Genomic DNA, 20,052 nt, shown 5'->3' with positions numbered 1-20,052 from the left:
TGTTTAGTGTTAGTGAATATCGTGTTTTATAAATTTAAAACTTAGCTAAAAGTGTAAAAAGGGCTTAAAATATACATCTAAAATTTATACACACTAATACGCATCAAGTTTTTGGCGCCGTTGACGGGGACACAAGGATTTTAAGAAAGTTAGGAATCAACGGCCTAATCATATTTTTATTTTTCTTTTTAATTTTTAGGATTTTCTTAGTTTTTCAGCTTCTGCAGAGCTCAGCACGGGCCGTGCCCGCTGAACACGCCCCCGTGCTCAATCATTGGAACTGGCAATCTTGTTTTAAGTCAGACAGTAAGCTGAACACGGGGCCGTGCTCACTCAACACGCCCCCGTGCCCAAGATTCACTTACTGAAAACAGAACCGTTAGATCCCGGCGGTTGGTAATTTCTGACACAAACATGAGTGATGGTAATTCTTTTTACTTTCGGCACTCTTATGGTACGTGGTGTCAATTATGTGGAGGCGAACATAAAGAATTAGAATGTTACTTTCTAAACTATAAGCCCCACTATATAGACCCACCGACTCCCTATAACCTTAAGAGGGGCGAAAATAAAAATAATCATTATCTCTCCCTCGAATGCACCCAGCCAGATATTCTAGGAGAAATGCTCCTTGACGAGTTATTTCAACTAGAAGATCTAATTTTAAATTGGTCAAAAGAGCTTAGGAAGGACTTCATTGATCCACCCCAAGACAATGACCATGAAGAAATGTTGGGATCGCATTCCAACAACCTCGTTGCTTCCAAAAATACCTTCATACCTAGCGAAGACTTGGACGATAGTCGTCCCTGTGCCGATTGTGCCGTGAAGGACTCTCCATCGACTTCGTTCGGTGCATACATAGACCTGAGCGATTCGGCATACACCTTCTTTAACGAGAGCCCGGGAAAGGGTTGGACTTGTCCACCTAGAATGAAAATAGGAATTACCCTCACCGAAAACCTCTTGCGTTCTCGCCTTAGTCCAGGACAATTAAGGTATCTTAGGCACTTTGGGGTTGTTCCAACCAGTCAGGAGCCACCCGATACTAGTAAGTTCCTTAAAAATTAGACAAACTTCATAAAACAGTCTCTCGACCCGGGGCCGTGTACAGCCAACACGCCCCCGTGCCCACCAAAAGATTCCCTTCTGATCCTTACGTCAGAATACGGACAAACTGTGTCAGAATTCCATCTGCACATGGGGCCGTGTCCACTGAACACGGGGCCGTGTCCAGGATGCTGTCGTTTTCTATAAATGCAGCCAAGAATTCTGCACATTTGGACCAACTTGGGACAGAGATTTGAAGGAATCTTCTCTCAACTATCCTAGGTAAGTTCTAAAAGAAGGTTCCAACAACCCATCTTGTCCTTTCCTCTTTTAGCCATTTCCTTCTTCTTCATCTTTCTCCAAGAACCTCCATTAAAGTTTGAACTTTTCAAGCTTTGTGGTAGGGATTGATGAGTTTTGTTCAAGGAATCTCAGTAAAAATATGTTGTATACCATTGTTTTAAGTTACTAATGTTTAAAAAGACCCCACAAATTCAGAAAATAACTTAAAACCTCAAGTTTCCTTGCTTCAAAACTCTGCAGAAAGATGAACACGGGGTCGTGCTCAATGAGCACGGGGCCGTGTCCGGTTTACTGTTTCAACAAATAAACTATTTTCAGTTTATTTTTCATAGAATGTCAAGTGAAAACAGCGAAACATCTTCCGTACATTCATCAGACAACCGAAGAGGAAGGAGGCCCTCCATTGAAGCTACACTTGTGCACTATGTAATAGCATTAAGGGAGGCTCTCGACGAAATGACGTCAGTAGAGGAAGTCTTAATCGATCGTATTAACGATCTTACGATGGGACTCGAGAGTACCTTTCAAGAGATTAACCTCTTGCACCAGAGGTTAAATATTCTTGTAACTCCCCCGATGGAACCGGTCCTCCCTCAACAGGATTGGAACCTGGCACTCGGAGTTAACAACCCTACCGGGTGGGACGACTTTCCGGCGGAACCTCCCATGGAGCACCAACAAGAGATCCCGGTGGAAATCGCAACTCCTCAAACTAACGCTAATGAGCCTTCTTTTCTCCTTCCAAGGGAGGTGGAGGAATGGCTCGCCGACATATGAGGAAAGCCACACCCGGAAGAAGGAGTTCTATAAGGCCACATCTAACCAAGACTACTAGCTTCTTGGAAATTTTGCTAATTAAAATAACGTATAGGCTAGAACTCCATGGTTTAATGCTTCTTTGTTTCCTTATCTAGCTTAATATAAATTTAGGACTATGTAAGATCTCTCTATGGTTTTAATGGAATGATGGTTTTAAGGTTTGAATGGTTCATAATAAGTAAAACACACTCATGCTGGTAAGGGGTGATAAGGGAAACGAGAAACATGGCCCCATGCACAAGAACAAGGCCACCCGACAACAATTTCTCCATTACAGAAGGTTCAGCACGGGTCGTGCCCAGCCCACACGGCCCCGTGCTGAACCCCCTGCAGAAAAATGCCCAGTTCAGGTAACTGGACACGGGCCGTGTTCACCAGACACGCCCCGTGTCCAGGCTTCTATTTATTTTCTTTACTTATCGTTACTGGCACCTGAACACGGGGCCGTGCCCGGTTACCACGGGGCCGTGTCCAGACTGCCAGTAACACAAATTTTTGCTTTTAACACCATGTTACACATTCAATCAACCTAAAAATTTATTTTTGGGACACATTGAGGACAATGTGTAATTTAAGTGTGGGGGGATGCTAATACCTTGAATTTTGCAAGTCCTAATAACAAGCCTTACACAAAACTCTATTGGAACCGCTAATCACCCCAAATTTTTTTCAAAAATTTTCATTTTTATACTTGTCTAAAGTTTAAGTTGGGAATTCTAAGACTAACAAGGGTATATTTTTAAAAAAATTTACAACCGATAGCGTCATGATAAAAAGAACCAACATAAGAAAATTATGAAACGGCATGACAAGCTTAGTTAAAATTCGATTATATATACTTGATCACATAGAAAAACCCATTCCCACAAAAAGTGAGTTTTGAGCCTTTATTGAGCATACAAATATACATCTTTACGCTAAATGCTCATTTTTCGTTTCTTGTGTGAATAGCCGCTTGGTTCTTACGACTCTAGAACTTGCCACGACAATTCATTCCCAGTCCTTACCAACTTAAACCCAAGTAAGTAAATGATGGAGGCATTAGGACTAACCCTTTTTCTTTCAAAACCATTATTTTTATTTTTCTTTTCACCTACCCAAAAACTCCCCCTAGTTAACCCCTTTGAGCCTAAACCTTTTCATTTCTTTACCCTAAAACCTTTTTACCCACCAAAAACCCTTTTTATTTTTACCCTTTATTTTGGTAACAAGCTCGGTTTTCGTGTGACTAAAAAAAATATGAAGTTAGAAATAAACAAACAAAGCTCCTAAAAAGCTTGTTTGAAGAAATACTTCATTAAGAATAAAAAGTCACTAAAACAAAATGTTTAACGAAAACCGATGCTTTTTTACGCTTTTCGCCCTTTTCTACTAACCACTAACCCAACTACCCACCTTTAGCCCAAGCCTTTACCCAAAAGTCCTCTTGATATTTACAAAGGTAAAAAGTTAAAAAGGAAGAGGATTGATTGCTTGGCAAGCCTATGGTAGGAATAAGTTCCATGCCGCTCTCGAGTGATTCACTAAAAAAATATATATATACACCTTCGGCCGAGTGTGAGTGATTTCTCCCGTGAGGTATGTGAACTTGTATATAAATGGAATTCTAAAAAGGCATGCTATGCCCAAATAAGTAATTTCTCTTATGAAACGTTCTAAATAAATCATAACGAATAGGATTGTAAATAAATAAAAATAAAACCCAATAAAGATCTTGGATTCCCGACACTCTATGACAAGCCAAAACCTTCTCTTCTACCCATTCCATTTGGGAGTGTAAGCCACATATTAAAGAGTTTTGCTTGAGGACAAACAAAGATTCAAGTGTGGGGGTATTTGATGTGTGCAAAATGCAAGATATAAATTACATCAAATGAGGCATAAAACTAACCCTTTTTAAGTACTAATGTTGGAAAAAGAGTGTTTTTGTCTTCCTTTTGTATTTTCAGGATTAAATGAGCTCAAATTAACAAAAGAAGCAAAAAGACAGCTAAATCTAACATAAATACAAGAAAAGGAACATAAGTGGATTGCCCGACCCCTCGACAGCATCCTCCCAAGCAAAATAGAGAAGGCAGAAGACTGAACATGCCCCGTGCTCAGCCAGCACGGGGCCGTGCCCAAGAAGCAGCAGAAAAGACAAACCAGTAGAAGCTTCTATTGCCCACCACGGGGTCGTGCCCAGTGAACACGGGGGCGTGGCGAAAGTACTGCAGGCGCATTAATTGTAATTGAGAATTACAATTAATGAAGAGAGAGAATGTCAGACAGGCACGGGGCCGTGCCCAGCCTTCTGTTCAGCCTATAAATAGGAGTGCTTGGTTTCATTGCAACTCATCCCTTGGCACACCACCTCTCTCACACTTCATCCACCACCCACCACCACCATAACACCATCATCCACCACCATCATCCATTGTCCATCATAGAGTGTGTGAGTCGTCTCGGGATCCAAGATTGATCGTAAGAGTTCTTGACAATCAAGGCCATGTTTGCCTAAGTCTCTTACATCACTTGGTGAAGACAAGTGATTAGTATAATACTTTTTATTTTTAATCTTTTGCACTTTTTATTTGGTTTTGTATTAATGACTTTAATAACTAGTTGCTTATGTTGAAGGTGACTTTTCCTTATCGTTTGTCCGTGGTGTCTTGGCATTATTTTACTGTCTATATAAAATAAAAGATTTTCACCATTCATATCTCCACGGTCTATATGGAGGTATGTTGGCTACCTGGTCGGGGGTTAAGGGAACAGTTTGGTAAGGGTCTTGCCCTTGTTCAGCGTTTAGAGGTCCTGCAAGGGACCTGGGTCAAATTTAGTAGGATCTCCTTCAATACCCATAGGTATTGGGTGGCGGGGATCCAAACTCTTTGACCCCCTCATAAGTTAACTGCTATTAATACTATAACCCGGCTATTTAGGACTGTATCCCTGCTGACTCAGACTACTTAGTCGAGGGTAACGTCACCTCCAAAAGAGGGGCCTACCATAATTTGCATTAATAACTTAATTCATTATCTTTCGATAATCCGACCCTTTAGGATTGTATCCTTGCTGACTCAAACTACTGGGTTGAGCGTAATGTCGCCTTCAAAAGAGGGGCCTACTACAATAACTAAGATAATCTCTTAAATAAGTGCAAAAGTGCGAAAATAATCAAAGGTTATACTAATACACGAGTCGGATCCAAGTGATTCATCTTGTCTATCTGTTTTTGTTTTTATTTTTATTTTATTTTTCAGCATTTAGTTAGCTTTTATTTTCTTAGTTTAAAAATCTTTTCTAAACATTTCGATTTGGTTAGACGTTGAGGATAAAGCGGTACTAAAAGCTCTTGTGTCTTTGGACGACCTCGGTATCTTACCAACACTATACTACGTCCACGATGGGTGCACTTGCCCATATGTGTGTTTAGTGTTAGTGAATATCGTGTTTTATAAATTTAAAACTTGGCTAAAAGTGTAAAAAGGGCTTAAAATATACATCTAAAATATATACACACTGACACGCATTAAACTTATTGACTTTTTAAAAAGACATAAACTCCAAAATGATGTTTGGCAATGAGAGTGTATGTGTGTCGCAACCCCTGACCCCTAATTACCCGGGAACGTGCTGCCACTACCAGTATTAGTGGTATCGGTGTTTACCATTATTTGGCAGCGGAAATTTTATTAGGACCGTAGTTAGAAAATATTTTATCAGAGTAAAACACCACGTTTTTATATTAATAAATATATTGGGATAAAACCCAAGTTGGTTACAAACAGATTTATAAGGATAAACCCTATTTTATTGAAATTAAACATCTTCTTTATTTAGGTAACTTTTATAGCCACTTTTACAAGCCTTCGGTGTTGTCCAGCTGGCTTCTATTTGGCTTTCACATTTTGTTACCTGAAACGCGTTTAAAAACATTTTGTAAGTGGGAAATACTGGTGAGTGAATCCCAATTTAATCAAGAAGAGTTTTATCATTTCACAGTATTGAGAGCGAGTACAATGTTTATATGTACACAATTACTCATTCAGTACTGTCAACCCTGACTGGTGGGTCATATTACACATTGGCTATCTCGTTGTCCAATGGTAACGTGTTCCACATTTTGTAAACAAAACCCCAACATACCGGCAGTAATTGAAGAATTACAAAGACTCAATCACTGCTAATCACATTGTAAAATATTTAAGGTTTTGTAAAAATAGTTTACACAAAGATTTACAAAAAGGAGATTACTCACATTGCAACTTTAGGGTTTTCCTTTGTGTTTTCCTGGTTATTATCTATTAATTAAACAATGCACACGCGTTATTATAATAACCCAATATTTACATTAGTTATACCTTCCCCGAGACAGAACTCCAATGACTACGTCGGGCAGAACCTCGACAGCTGTTACGGAGCACTAGATCAATCGGGCAGTGTATCTAATACGTAACCGGGGGTTATGATACTTACAACGAGGCAGAACTCCGTTAATTAGGGGGGTATAATGCCCAGTATTACTATTACTACTTCAGAATTTTGAGAGAGAGATTGAGATATAAGCGATTGTAAACTGAAGGCCGATGCCCCTTATTTATAATGTTTGATCGACACTTTGCCGCGCCCCGCGTATACTTCAGCAAAGGGCTTCACGGCCCACGAGGCCCACTAGGGTAGGCCCTAGGGTTGCTGATTCGGCCAGTAGGCTTGACATGCTGCCGACACGTGGCGGCACCAGGTGCCGGCCTGATGTTGATCTGTTGCGGCCCGCGAGCGCAACCAGAATTTTGATTTTATTTTATTTTTAATTATATAAAGGTATTTTAGGACCAGTTGTCGTATACGGGGTGTATTTTAGGGCGTATTAAGGTGTTCTAAATATTTTAGGGGTGTCGGAAATATTTTAGGAGGGTTGTTATATCCTCCCCACCTTGTTTTAGAACTCGTCCTCGAGGTCTATTGAACAGGTGTGGATATTTCCTTTGCATCTCTGATTCAAGCTCTCACATGTATTCTAGTCCTGTTTAGAATCCCATCTTACTTTGACTAGAACCAATCTCTTGTGTTTGAGATTCTTGACTTTCATGTCTTCAATTTGTAGAGGCTTTTCTTCAAACTTCAGTTTCTCATTTATCTTTATATCCTTAAGAGGCACTACTAGTGATTCATCAGCTAAGCACTTTTTGAGATTGCATACATGAAATACATCATGTATTCCTGCCATTTCCTATGGCAGTTGTAGCTGATAGGCTACATGTCCTATTCTTCTAATAATCTCAAAAGGTCCAACATACCTGGGGCTTAGCTTTCCCCTTTTGATGAATCTTACCACTCCTTTCCAAGGAGCGACCTTCAATAACACCTTGTCGCCTACCTGGAATTCCAACGGCTTTCGCCTGTTATCAGCATAACTTTTCTGTCGATCGCGTGCTGCTTTTAGTCGTTCCTTGACTTGAATGATCTTGTCCGTAGTTTCTTGTACTATTTCTGGTCCAGATAATTACTTTTCTCCAATCTTTGCCCAACAGACTGGAGTTCGGCACTTTCGTCCATAAAGTGCTTCGAATGGTGCAGCATTGATGCTGATATGATAGCTGTTATTGTAGGAAAACTCTATTAATGGTAGGTATTCGTCCCAATTTCCTCCAAAATCAATTACACAAGCTCTAAGCATATCCTCCATTGTCTGAATTGTCCTTTCGCTTTGTCCATTCGTTTGAGGATGATAAGTGGTGCTTAGATTTAGCTTGGTTCCCATTGCTTTTTGGAAACTTGATCAAAAAATAAGAAGTAAAACGACTATCTCTATCAGAAACAATTGATAAAGGAATTCCATGTAATGAAACTATTTCATTTACATACAATTTAGCTAACTGTTCCATACTGAAAGTTCCCTTCATTGGCAAGAAATGTGCAGATTTGGTTAGCCTGTCTACAATCACCCAGATTGTATCATTACCTTTTCTTGTTTTGGGTAATTTGGTAACAAAATCCATTGTTATTAATTCCCATTTCCAAATCGGCATTTCTAACGGCTGCAATAATCCTGAGGGTTTCTGATGCTCAACTTTAACCTGTGAGCAGGTTAGACACTTGGCAACATAAGTTGCTATATCCTTTTTCATTCCTATCCATCAGAAATTCTTTCTTAAATCTTGATACATCTTATCACTTCCAGGATGCATCGTATACTTAGACTTATGGGCTTCTTCTAATATACGGTGGCGTAGATTTCCTAATTTGGGTATCCACATCCTTTTCTTATGGAATCTCCAAATTCCATCTGTTCCTTGTTCTAATTCCTTAATCATTCCTTTCAATTTCTCAGTATCATCCTTGATTACTGATTCTTGTGCTTTCCTAATCTGTTCGTTTAAATCTACTGAAGATTTAATTTAAGAGAACGTACTCTTTTTTGGCTTTTCGTGATACTTTCGACTTAAAGCATCGGCTACTACATTTGCTTTTCCTGCATGATACTGAATATTACAATTATAATCACTCAGTATTTCCATCCAGCGTCTTTGTCTCATATTCAACTCCTTCTGCCCGAAAACATACCTTAAACTTTTATGATTGGTGAAAATGGTAAACTTACTACCATAAAGGTAATGTCTCAAAATCTTTAGGGCAAAAATTATGGCTCCTAATTCTAAATCATGGGTTGAATAATTCTCTTCATGATTCTTAAGTTGTCTAGACGCATAGGCTATAACCTTTTGACGTTGCATCAACACACATCCATAGCCTAACTTAGAAGCGTCACAATAGACTACAAAGTCTTCTATTCCTTCTGGTAACGCTAGTATGGGTGCGTTGGTTAGTCTTTGCTTAAGAATTCTAAACGCTTCTTCTCATTAATAAAGCAAAAAAACATTTTATCCTACACATTTCAAAATTTATCCTACATATATCTTACACTTACCGAAAATTACCCTAAGCATTTCTAAATTTATCATATACATTTAAGAATTTATCCTACACATACTAAAATTTATCCTACACATGTCGAAAATTGTCCTTCACTATAAATTATTTTATCTTGAAAGAGTATATTTAAAAGTGAGTTAAAAGTTTAGTTAGTTAGCTAATTAGTTACAATTATAAATTTACCTATACGCCTTTATTAATAACATTAAATACACATATTAAATGAAGTAAAGTGAAGCATTTCTATTGGTTTAAAACTTATTCTTTTTATTCTTACAAAATTTTTCTTCTCATTTGAACCCTCCACTAGGTAACTATGCATTTTCTAGTCATTTTCATCGTTTATTCTAATATCGAGCTAATATACTACCTAAGTTTGTAATTTGGAACGTGAGATAAAGAACCGAAAACATTTAATTAAACCATACAAATTACAAAAAAAAAAAGTTTCATTCGAGTCGTAATAACTGATTGTTTAAATTGTTATGAAATCACTACTAACTATTCATATTCGCAAATAAATGTAAACATGAAATGCGTGGAGAGCACAACACTATTTAAAATGGGTTTGACACGACACGAATATATATAAGTTATGTTAGAATTGAAAATTTCCAACTCACCAACCTGAGATAATAGACATCTTAACTTATGTTATTAGAATTTAGAGTTAATTACATAGTTAGTCCCTGTGGTTTGCCCAAAGTAACATACTTAGGTACTAATAGTTTAAAATCACATTCTAGGGTATTAACTTTTTATTTTGTAACGTTTGGAGGTATTAACGTTATTTGTAGGTTTAAAATCACATTCTACTAGTACCTAAGTATGTTATTTTGAGCAAACCACAGGGACTAACTATGTTAATACCATAGAAGTTAATACCTCCAAACGTTACAAAATGAAAAGTTAATACCCTAGAATGTGATTTTAAACTATTAGTACCTAAGTATGTCATTTTGTGCAAACCAAAGGGACTAACTATGTAATTAACTCTAGATTTTAGAGTTAAATGCCATTTTAGTCCCTGTGGTTTGGGTCATTTTGCCAGTTTAGTCCAAATGTTTCATTTTTAACCTGTGGGTCCAAAAAGGTTTCACTGTTGCCATTTTCGTCCACTGGGTTAACTCAACCTATTTTTTATGTTAACGAGAAGACCAATTCGGTCATTTTATATGGCTGAATTGCCCTTTTAGTTAACAGAATTACATACAAAATTACCGAATTGGCCTTCTTGTTAACAGAAAAAATATATGAAGTTAACCTAGTGGACTAAAATGGCAACTGTGAAACCTTTTTGGACGCACATGTTAAAAATGAAACCTTTGGACTAAACTGGCAAAATGGCTCAAACTACAGGGACTAAAATGGCATTTAACTCCTATAACAAATCGTTGTTATTTTAGATTTTATAACAAACCGTTTAAATAATACAAACCTGTAAAAGTGATGAGTACTTGCATCTTCCACATTCCATTCACTTTTTCTAAATAATGTAAATTTCTAAGGATTTTCGTGATCGAAATTGATGGCCTATTGTCACTAGTGAGGAAGTCAAAGAAAAAATTATGTAAATTTCATCAAAGTGTGAAGGTATGTACGTGGAAGTTCCATAAAATGAAAAGTGATTTGGAAATGAACAAGGCATTACTAAGAAATTTCAAGGATTTTCTTCGTTCATCTCTTATTTTCTTTGTGTCAACACCACCACATATTGTCATCATAGTGAATTTTAAATGAAAGATGTGTTTACTGAATAAACAAAGACATATAAAGTATTATTTTAATAACCAAGATTTAAGAGTTAATTACATAGTCTCTATGGTTTGAACAAAATAACATACTTAGTTACTAATAGTTTTAAATCACCTTCTAGGGTATTAACTTTTCATTTTGTAACGTTTGAAAGTATTAACTTCTAGGGTATTAACATAGTTAGTCTCTGTGGTTTGCACAAAATAACATACTTAGGTACTAATAGTTTAACAAACAATTAACGTTAATACCTTCAAGCGTTACAAAATGGAAAGTTAAAACCCTAGAAGATGATTTTAAACTATTAGTACCTAACTATATTACTTTGTGCAAATCACAAGAACTAACTATATAATTAACTCTAATATTTAAATTAAACAAATCATCCACTTTTTATAGTAATATATAAAGTCAATAAAACTACTACCCATTTTTTATATCTCACCAAATTTCATGGACGGATTCGTATCTTCACCGACGAATTATTAATTTTGTGTTTTTCGATATCAATTATTAAAAGAAAAGAATTTTGTAATCACTTCTGTGAGCGTGAGAAAACACGAGTGTTGGAGGCTTTAAAAAAACCAAGTAAACTTTTGGTAGTTATTCAATTGACTAGTCATCTTCACACCTATTAGTCTCTTTTTAAACGATTAAAAACTAAATAAAAAAAACCAAAATATCACACTTCCACTAATAAAATACCTCTATAAATAACCACCACTTCATTAATAAATTCTCACAACACTCACACCAAAACACTCAACAACTAAACAAACACTCACCAACTATCCCAATGGATTCACTTTCTTACCCTTACTACGCCGTAGCATGGCTAGCCACGGTGGTCCTCCTCCTCCTATCGCGTCGTCTCCGTCGTCGCCGCAACCTCAACCCACCACCGGGCCCTAAACCATGGCCAATAATTGGAAACCTTAACCTCATAGGCACCCTCCCCCACCGTTCCATCCATGATCTCTCCCAAAAATATGGAGAGATCATGCAACTTAAATTCGGCTCGTTTAACGTCGTAGTTGGATCCTCGGTCGAAATGGCCAAGGTGTTTTTAAAGACACAGGATCTTAACTTTGCTTGTCGTCCAAAAACCGCAGCGGGTAAATACACAACTTATAATTACTCTGATATTACATGGTCCCCATACGGGGCGTATTGGAGACAAGCGCGTAAAATGTGTGTTATGGAGTTGTTTAGCGCGAAGCGACTCGAATCGTACGAGTATATTCGAGTGGAGGAGACATATTCATTAATAAAAACTATATTTAAATCTTCTAGACAAGAGATTCTGTTGAAGGATCTTTTGTCAACCGTGAGTTTGAATGTTATTAGTAGGATGGTGTTGGGGAAGAGGTATTTGGACGAGTCGGAGAACTCGGTTGTGAGTCCGGACGAGTTTAAGAAGATGTTGGATGAGTTGTTTTTGTTGAATGGTGTGTTTAATATTGGCGATTCGATACCGTGGATTGATTTCATGGATCTACAAGGGTATGTGAAGCGGATGAAGGCGGTTAGCAAGAAGTTTGATCGGTTTTTGGAGCATGTTTTGGATGAGCATAACTCGCGGCGAAAAGCAGAGGGGGAGAAGTTTGTCGCGACGGATATGGTTGATTTGTTGTTGCAGCTTGCTGATGATCCGAATCTTGATGTCAAGCTTGAAAGACATGGCGTTAAAGCTTTTACACAGGTACTTTTCTCGAATATCTGTTAAACTTACAAAATTACATATTTTCTCGAATCATAATTTTTTTTTTTTCAAGCATGATTCAAGAAAAAATGTAATTTTAAAAGTCTAGTGAAGGATACATGTAATTTCCTGTTCTTTTCCAACTTCATCTTAAAGAAAATTTCTAAAATTAAAACAAAAAGATTGGCATTATAAAAAGAAAGCAAATGGTTTACTTTTTAATTATTGGTGCACATGGTAATACCACCAATAATTCATGGTACCATGGTAGGGATTGTTAAAAATGTAATGATTATAATGTTGCTATATACCATTTTGTTGTGGTGTATCCGACATAGTAGTTTGATTTACAATTATGTGTTCTTTATCAGTGGCGAATATAGAAAAAAAATAGTAAGGCGTAACGTATCAAAAATTTCTTTTCTATAGGAGCAGCAAAATCGAAAAAACGGTCAATTTTTTTCCAAAATTTACACTACCGCTAGAGCATAAAAGGGATAGCAGGGGCTACCCCATGTCTCAAACTATATCCGCCCCGGGTTTTCATCCGTATCCTTGTGGCAACCATAGTACTCATGACTATGTGACCCGCAACTTTAATTTTTGACAACCTTATAAACATTAAACATGTCGAGATGTACGGAGAATAGTTACATATACCTAGAATAAATGAATGATATCCACCACAAATATCAGTACGGATAGTCTAACAGACTCCACTTCTGTGGTCCTTTAATTTTTGACACGTGCAGGACTTGCTTGCCGGTGGAACCGAGAGCTCGGCTGTTACTGTCGAATGGGCGATTTCCGAAATCTTTAAAAAACCCGAGATATTCAAAAAGGCAACCGAAGAGCTCGATCGAGTCATAGGCAAGAACAGATGGGTTCAAGAAAAGGACATGCCTAACCTACCTTACATCGAGGCGATTGCTAAGGAGACAATGAGGTTGCACCCCGTGGCACCAATGTTGGTCCCAAGAAGAGCTCGTGAGGATTGTAAAGTAGCCGGTTATGACATTACCGAAGGAACCCGAGTGTTGGTTAGCGTTTGGACCATCGGGAGAGATCCTAAACTGTGGGATAACCCCGAAGAGTTTTGTCCTGAAAGATTCACTGGAAAGGAAATTGATGTCAAGGGTCATGACTTTGAGTTGTTACCATTTGGTGCGGGCCGAAGGATGTGCCCCGGGTATAGCTTAGGATATAAGGTTATCGAAGCGACATTGGCTAACTTACTTCACGGGTTTAACTGGAAATTGCCGGGTACAATGACCAACGACGACTTGAACATGGAGGAGATTTTCGGGCTATCGACACCAAAGAAATTTCCACTTGTCACAGTGGCTGAACCAAGGCTTCCACTTGAAATGTACCATCTTTAGTGTGTGTTTGTTGCAAGCTTTAATTATGTACGATGTCAATGTATCACTCTCCTTTTCATATTTATATATAAATAAATAAATGCAAGTGTCTTTCAATGCTTCCTGTCTATACCAAACCCAAAAATATGTATGTAAGCATAGATAAAGATGGCTACGTCATCTAACCTTTTAAATCATTTTATAAATAAACAAATTGTGATTTAGTAATTGCATATTAATCTTTTACATTTTATAAACAAACAAATTGTGTTTTAGTAATAGCATATTAATCTTTTACAATGACATTTACTAGATAAAAATTTTGTCACCAAGTCCACTTGCTCAAGAACCATACACTTTTTTTGCCCATATAAGTCGTCTTCCTTAAGTATTTATGATTTAAGTCATTTTCTTTTGAAGATCAACTTTGAAAAGGTATGATATTTGACTTGACTTAAATGGACGGTCATTGTGAGGACATTAATTTTCTCTATTACTTGTATTTATGATATTATTAATCATTATACACTAACTCAAGAGCAAGGCCCAACGCAATGTAGCTTACACCATATTTATTGGGTTGGGGGACTTGTAAAGATAACACCCAACTGGGCCTGACCCACTAAAAGTTAGGGGTAACCCATGTCTTTTATATAAAGAGGTCTTCACCTCACCTTTAAGGTATGACATGAGAGACAACCTTTTTTCTCTTTGTCAAATAGCAGATTCAAAACAACAAGAAGGTGTGATTCTTAGTATCTTGTAGAAGACGGTTTAAATCATCCAAGTGATGTTGTGTTTCTTCATTGCCGTCATTCGTAGGACTCGAACCCATTTCTCATTCTCTAAGTCCCCTGTATCACGGGGTCGTTTTGCAAACGTCATGTAGTGTCTTTGGATTCCTGAGAACCAGTCATTTTGTCCCACTTACGATTATGAATTACTGGTTTCATCATGTCATAAACTCATCATGGTGCTGACCCCATCTCCCAACCAGATACGAGAAGCACACACACTTCTGACACAAATAAATTATCAACCTCTCGAAAGCGACCAGGAACTCATGTGTTAATTCATGTTTAGCAGCAGACACAATCTTCAACATTTTTGGTGTGTCAGTCTGTCACAGCTACCAAATTAGTTTGAATTGCAAACAGTGATGGATTCATGATTTTTTATACATATCACTTCTTTTCAGTGCTCGGATTTCCAACAACCCGACATTAGAATTTTAAGTTCGAGTCACATAATAAAATACAATACCATAACAAAAACACTTCATCATTAGACCTCACTAAGTTTCCTACTGGATAGTTCTAGCTAACGATTTCAACATTACATGTCTATAACGAAATTAAATTCCTAACTAAGCCACATTAGGCTTCTAAAACACAAAAGTGGACCATATAAAGTTCTAAACCTTCTATGATTAATATCTCAAAATGGAGAAAAAGACGTAACTTTCTAGTTTACACGTGGGTACTGTACAAAGAAACCTACCATATATATGGTTATTTTCTATTTTATTGTAGCTTATGATACAATTTTAGACACGGTCAGACACACACGAAGATCCACCTCTCGGTGACAAAATTTAGAGCCTAAAATGAACAAATAAATATCTTAGCCTAATAACCTTTCTCTATTATCTGTGATTGTAAATAAAGAGTTTTATAAAATGTATACAATAATAATAACTATACTACATATATAGTGACATATATAAACAATTAAAGTAGTATTGATTATTACAAGTATAATACAATAACTTGAAATAAAAAATATAATAACATTCAGAGCCGTCCTCGAAAACTCTTGAAAAAATTTAGGCCTCGGGCGACGAAAAGAATTGGGCCCAAAATTATGATTAAGGGTAAATGAATTACAAAAAATAAACTTCATGATGGAGCAAAGAATCGAACTTGAGACCTTTACATTATTTTAAGATGGTTTTTGCCACTACACCACCAATACTTTTTTGCATAATAAACGGATAAATATACTAAATATATAATTTAATAAATATATACAAGCTTATAAAGACTTTTCGGGCCCTTTGAAATTTTGGGCCTCGGGCGTCGGCACGGGTTTGCCGGGCCCAGAGCCGGCCCTGATAACATTGCTCTTGGTTAGGAGGTGCAAGGACCACATTATTTTAAAAGCTCATAAAGATATATTGGCAACTTTTATTTCTCCAAAGTGGTAGACAATTGAGGGCAAAATTTTAATTTTGACAAAGGTGTTTTTAATCAATACAAAAGGTTGATGATTAGACCTGATTAGACCTAACATGTCTGATGGTTTGTGGTAGGTGTGTTGGTGTTGCTAGAATGGTAGTGGGAGTGTGATATGCGTGTTGGTGTTGGTGTTGGTGTTGGTGTTGGTGTTGGTGTTGGTGTTGGTGTTGCTAGAATGGTAGTGTGACCAGGAGCAGTGGTGGACCTAGAAATTTTTTTCATGGGGGATGGAGCTTTTTGTGGCGGATGTCTATCGCTAAATATTAAAAAGAATTGGTCCGGTACAGATCGTGTCGGGTAGGGTAAAACTCGTTGCATCAGTCAAAACTAATGTTTAATTCAATAAATCCTAAACCGATCAAATCTTCTCCATTCTAACCTTCTGTATGTAAAAAACCAAAGATAAACTTCATATTATATTAATTTATTAAATAAACAAGAATCACTTTTTTTGAATGATAAATTTGGATCACTGACGGACCACTGGAGTATCATCGTGCCACCAGCGGAACCACCCGATCATATCCATCTTCACTAGGCATAACGCCTATACACCAATTCAGGAGGAAACCCAATAAATATGGAAAAACCCCTTGTGGGAATCGAACCCAAGACCTATTAGTCCCAAAGCCTTATCCCACTCCTAAGATGTCACTAACTTTGACTAAACTGAGGTAAAGTTGAGGTTGTAATACTGACTAAAAGGAATTTATCGAACCACACCATGGGGCGGATCTACGTGCCCGTTAGGGGTGCACGGGATACCCCTCAACTTTCTCGGTGAAGCGTAAATATTTCTATCTTTTTTCCCGTTATATGTATGGGATACCCCTAAACAAGTATTAGGATACCCCTTACTAAACTTGAAAAGAGAAAGAAAATAGAGAGATTTTTATGTTTTCCGGCAAGTGATCGGTGGTCTAACGAACTGTTCATATTTGTGTAATTGAACAGAAAAGAAAGAAAGAAGAAGATGTACAATCATATATTATTATATTATTAGATTAAATACTTAAAAGCTTATTTTGGGCTTTTAAAAGAAGTATGAATGGCCCAGCTATAAAACTCAAAACTAATATCATCTACCATTCACTATGGTGGTGCTTGTTTTTCAGATGCAAAAGGTCTGCAGTCTACGGACCACATCTGCAGGCATCTGCAAGAGAATAGGTGGACCAAAGGACTGCGGTCTGCAAGGAGAAGAGGGTTTTTTTTTACTTCTACAAAAACCACTTCACAACATACACAACACACACACAGAACACTCCTCTCTCTGCCTTCATCTACCACCACCACCACAACCATCCGCCACCACCTCCTCCACCGTCCACCTGCCACCACCACAACCAACAACCACCGTCAAGCACCACCGCCCCATGTCTCCTGCCGCGAAGCCAAGCACCACCGCAAACCCTAGCCCCCACTCCAAGAACCCACCCCCGTCGCAACCACCACCACCGCCTTCGTCGTTCCACCACCGCCAAGAACATCAAAACCCACCACCACCGTCGTCGTTCGATTTGGGGGTTTTGTTTGAAGATGAAGAACATCAAACCCACCACCGTCGATCAAAACCCACCACCGCCGATCTCTCTCTTCTTTCCCTCTCTCTCTCTCCTGCCGCTCCCTCTCTCTCTCTCTAGGGTCTCTCTCTCTTCTTTCCCTCTTATGCAGGTCTGTGGAGAGTGGTGGTGGAGATGTGGTGGTGGAGGTGGTGGCGGAGATGTGGGGGTGGAGGTGGTGGCAGAGATGTGGTGGTGGAGGTGGTGGCGGGGATGCAGAGAGTGGCGGTGGAGAGTGGTGATGCAGAGATGTGGAGAGTGTCTGTGTTTTGAAAGAGAGAAGAGGTGAGAAGCGGTGGGCTTATGTCTGCGTAGGGAAGAGGTGGGGAAGAGGTAAAAGGTGACAAGTGCTTCTGGAAAACAAACAAGCTGCAGGACCAAAGGTCTGCGCGACGCAGACATAAGTGGCCAGAAGTGCTTCTGGCCAAAAAACAAACAACACCTATGTCGTATAGAGCCACACGTCATCGTCTGCCGCCATTTATTGTTTGACCATTTAATTTCCATTAAGTAAGTATATTTGTTTTCTTTTTTGTTTTTAATTTAATTATTATTTGGGTTATTGGATTTTATCACCCCCAACTATCGGCCTTTGGCCGTTGCCACCCCCAACTAACACGTTGACACCCGGCACCCCCAACTTGACTTTTAGTTTGTGCTGGCACCACTCAGTTAAATCTTTACTAACTGAGTTTGTTTCTGATCCTACGTGGCACAGACTTGATTATGTGGACAAGATGACATGGTGAATCTTGATTACGTGGCACTATATGTATATATAAAATGCAAAAAAAGTATTTTAACTGGTCTCTGTGGGATATGTTCCAGACAATCTCAAATTAAAATTTCATTAAATTCTAATAATCCAAATCTCTCTAACAAACAAACAAGCAACTGTAATTCTAGGGTTAGGGCTTCTCCACCGATCACTCAGTGGCTGAACGACGAAAGCCTCGCCACCTCCTCTCTCTCCTCCCCCTAAAACTCCACCACCATCATCACCCACGCCACATCCTGCCGCCACCACCACAACCTCCTGCCACTATGAGCTCACCACCACAACCACCATAGTTCTTCTCTTCCTGCCATCTTCCTTTGAGTCTCTGCAACAACTACCTTCTTCATTCTCTCTCGCTGGAGCTCCGGCCACCGTTACAACATCGTCCAATCGTCACCGGTAATTGTACACTTTAATGCGAACTCAAGTTCTTCTAGATGTAACTGACAATTGCGGCGGTTTTCAGGTTTGTAGTGGTTTTGACTGTGATTGATTTTGTTGTTTTTGTGGTTTTTCTAGGGTTAGGGTTTGAAGTGGAAGGTGCATGGTAATGGATGGAGGAGATTGTGTGAGTTTTATTAACAATGATCGAAGATTGTAGTGGGCTATTAGGTCTGGGATCTGCACACAAATTGGTCTATTAGGCTATTCTTGTAGTGCTGATATATGTATACAGATTGTTCAATTGGTTAGTTCAGTCACTTGAAAACGGAAATCGAAGCCAAAGATAATGTGGGTTTGTTAGATTTTTACCAAAAATCACTTGAAAACGGCCGGAGTTGGTGATGGTGGTGGTTGGTGGAGGTGATGGCGGTGGTAGAGAGTGAAGAGAGAAGGGAAAAGGAGGGGGTAGTCATACGGTGGGTTTGGGATTTTATATAGAAACTGTTTTTATTTGTATTTTTAAACAGATTTAAAAAATATAGTGCCACGTAATCAAGCCATGTCATCTTGTCAACGTAATCAAGTCTGTGCCACGTAGGATCAGAAACAAACCTAGTTAGTAAAGATTTAACTGAGTGGTGCCAGCACAAACTAAAAGTCAAGTTGGGGGTGCCGGGTGTCAAAGTGTTAGTTGGGGGTGGCAACGGCCAAAAGCCAATAGTTGGGGATGATAAAATCCAATAACCCTTATTATTTTTATATACAATTACAAAGTGATGAATGTGTGTAAGAATGTTTATTTATTTGATTTTATACTATAAATAATTATAGATAGATATTAGATATAAGATGTATTTAAGTAATTTTGTATAAATGTTTTGTCAATTTGTGTTTGTATATTTAGAACACTTTTTAAAAGTTGTTTTGAAAATCTTAAAATAAGAAAGTTTATTAAATTTCAAAGGAAAAAAGTAATAAAAGAAAGTTCATTAAATTCAATTAGGTACTTGTTTACTTTATTTATTATTATTTTTTTTTCTTTTGCATTTACATTGTATAAATATACTATAAAAAAATTTTAATATACCCCTAAATTATTCTTCTAGTTCTGCCACTACACACCAAGTGGTCTAAAGGCATTACCTACTTGATATTGTTGCTTGGTCAACCACATACTAATCAA

At 38.0% G+C, this 20,052-nt stretch overlaps 1 protein-coding gene across 1 annotated transcript; it reads left to right on the top strand.

The window, feature by feature from the left end:
- Positions 1 to 11,540: 11,540 nt before the first annotated feature.
- Positions 11,541 to 14,029, top strand: LOC110886492 (trimethyltridecatetraene synthase). The gene is made up of 2 exons (XM_022134307.2): positions 11,541 to 12,547; positions 13,300 to 14,029. The coding sequence occupies exons 1-2, from the start codon at positions 11,642 to 11,644 to the stop codon at positions 13,927 to 13,929; spliced, it is 1,536 nt and encodes a 511-aa protein (XP_021989999.1). The 5' UTR covers positions 11,541 to 11,641; the 3' UTR covers positions 13,930 to 14,029.
- The last annotated feature ends 6,023 nt before the right edge of the window (positions 14,030 to 20,052 follow it).

The sequence above is a fragment of the Helianthus annuus genome, chromosome 10 (assembly GCF_002127325.2).
Source record: "Helianthus annuus cultivar XRQ/B chromosome 10, HanXRQr2.0-SUNRISE, whole genome shotgun sequence".
Taxonomy (NCBI): Eukaryota; Viridiplantae; Streptophyta; class Magnoliopsida; order Asterales; family Asteraceae; genus Helianthus; species Helianthus annuus.
This window is presented reverse-complemented; position numbering and strand designations above follow the sequence as displayed.

Coding starts and splice junctions, on each gene's coding strand:
- LOC110886492 (XM_022134307.2), top strand. CDS start 11,642: ATGGATTCACTTTCTTACCCTTACTACGCCGTAGCATGGCTAGCCACG. Junction 12,548..13,299: donor GCGTTAAAGCTTTTACACAG/GTACTTTTCTCG, acceptor TGACACGTGCAG/GACTTGCTTGCCGGTGGAAC.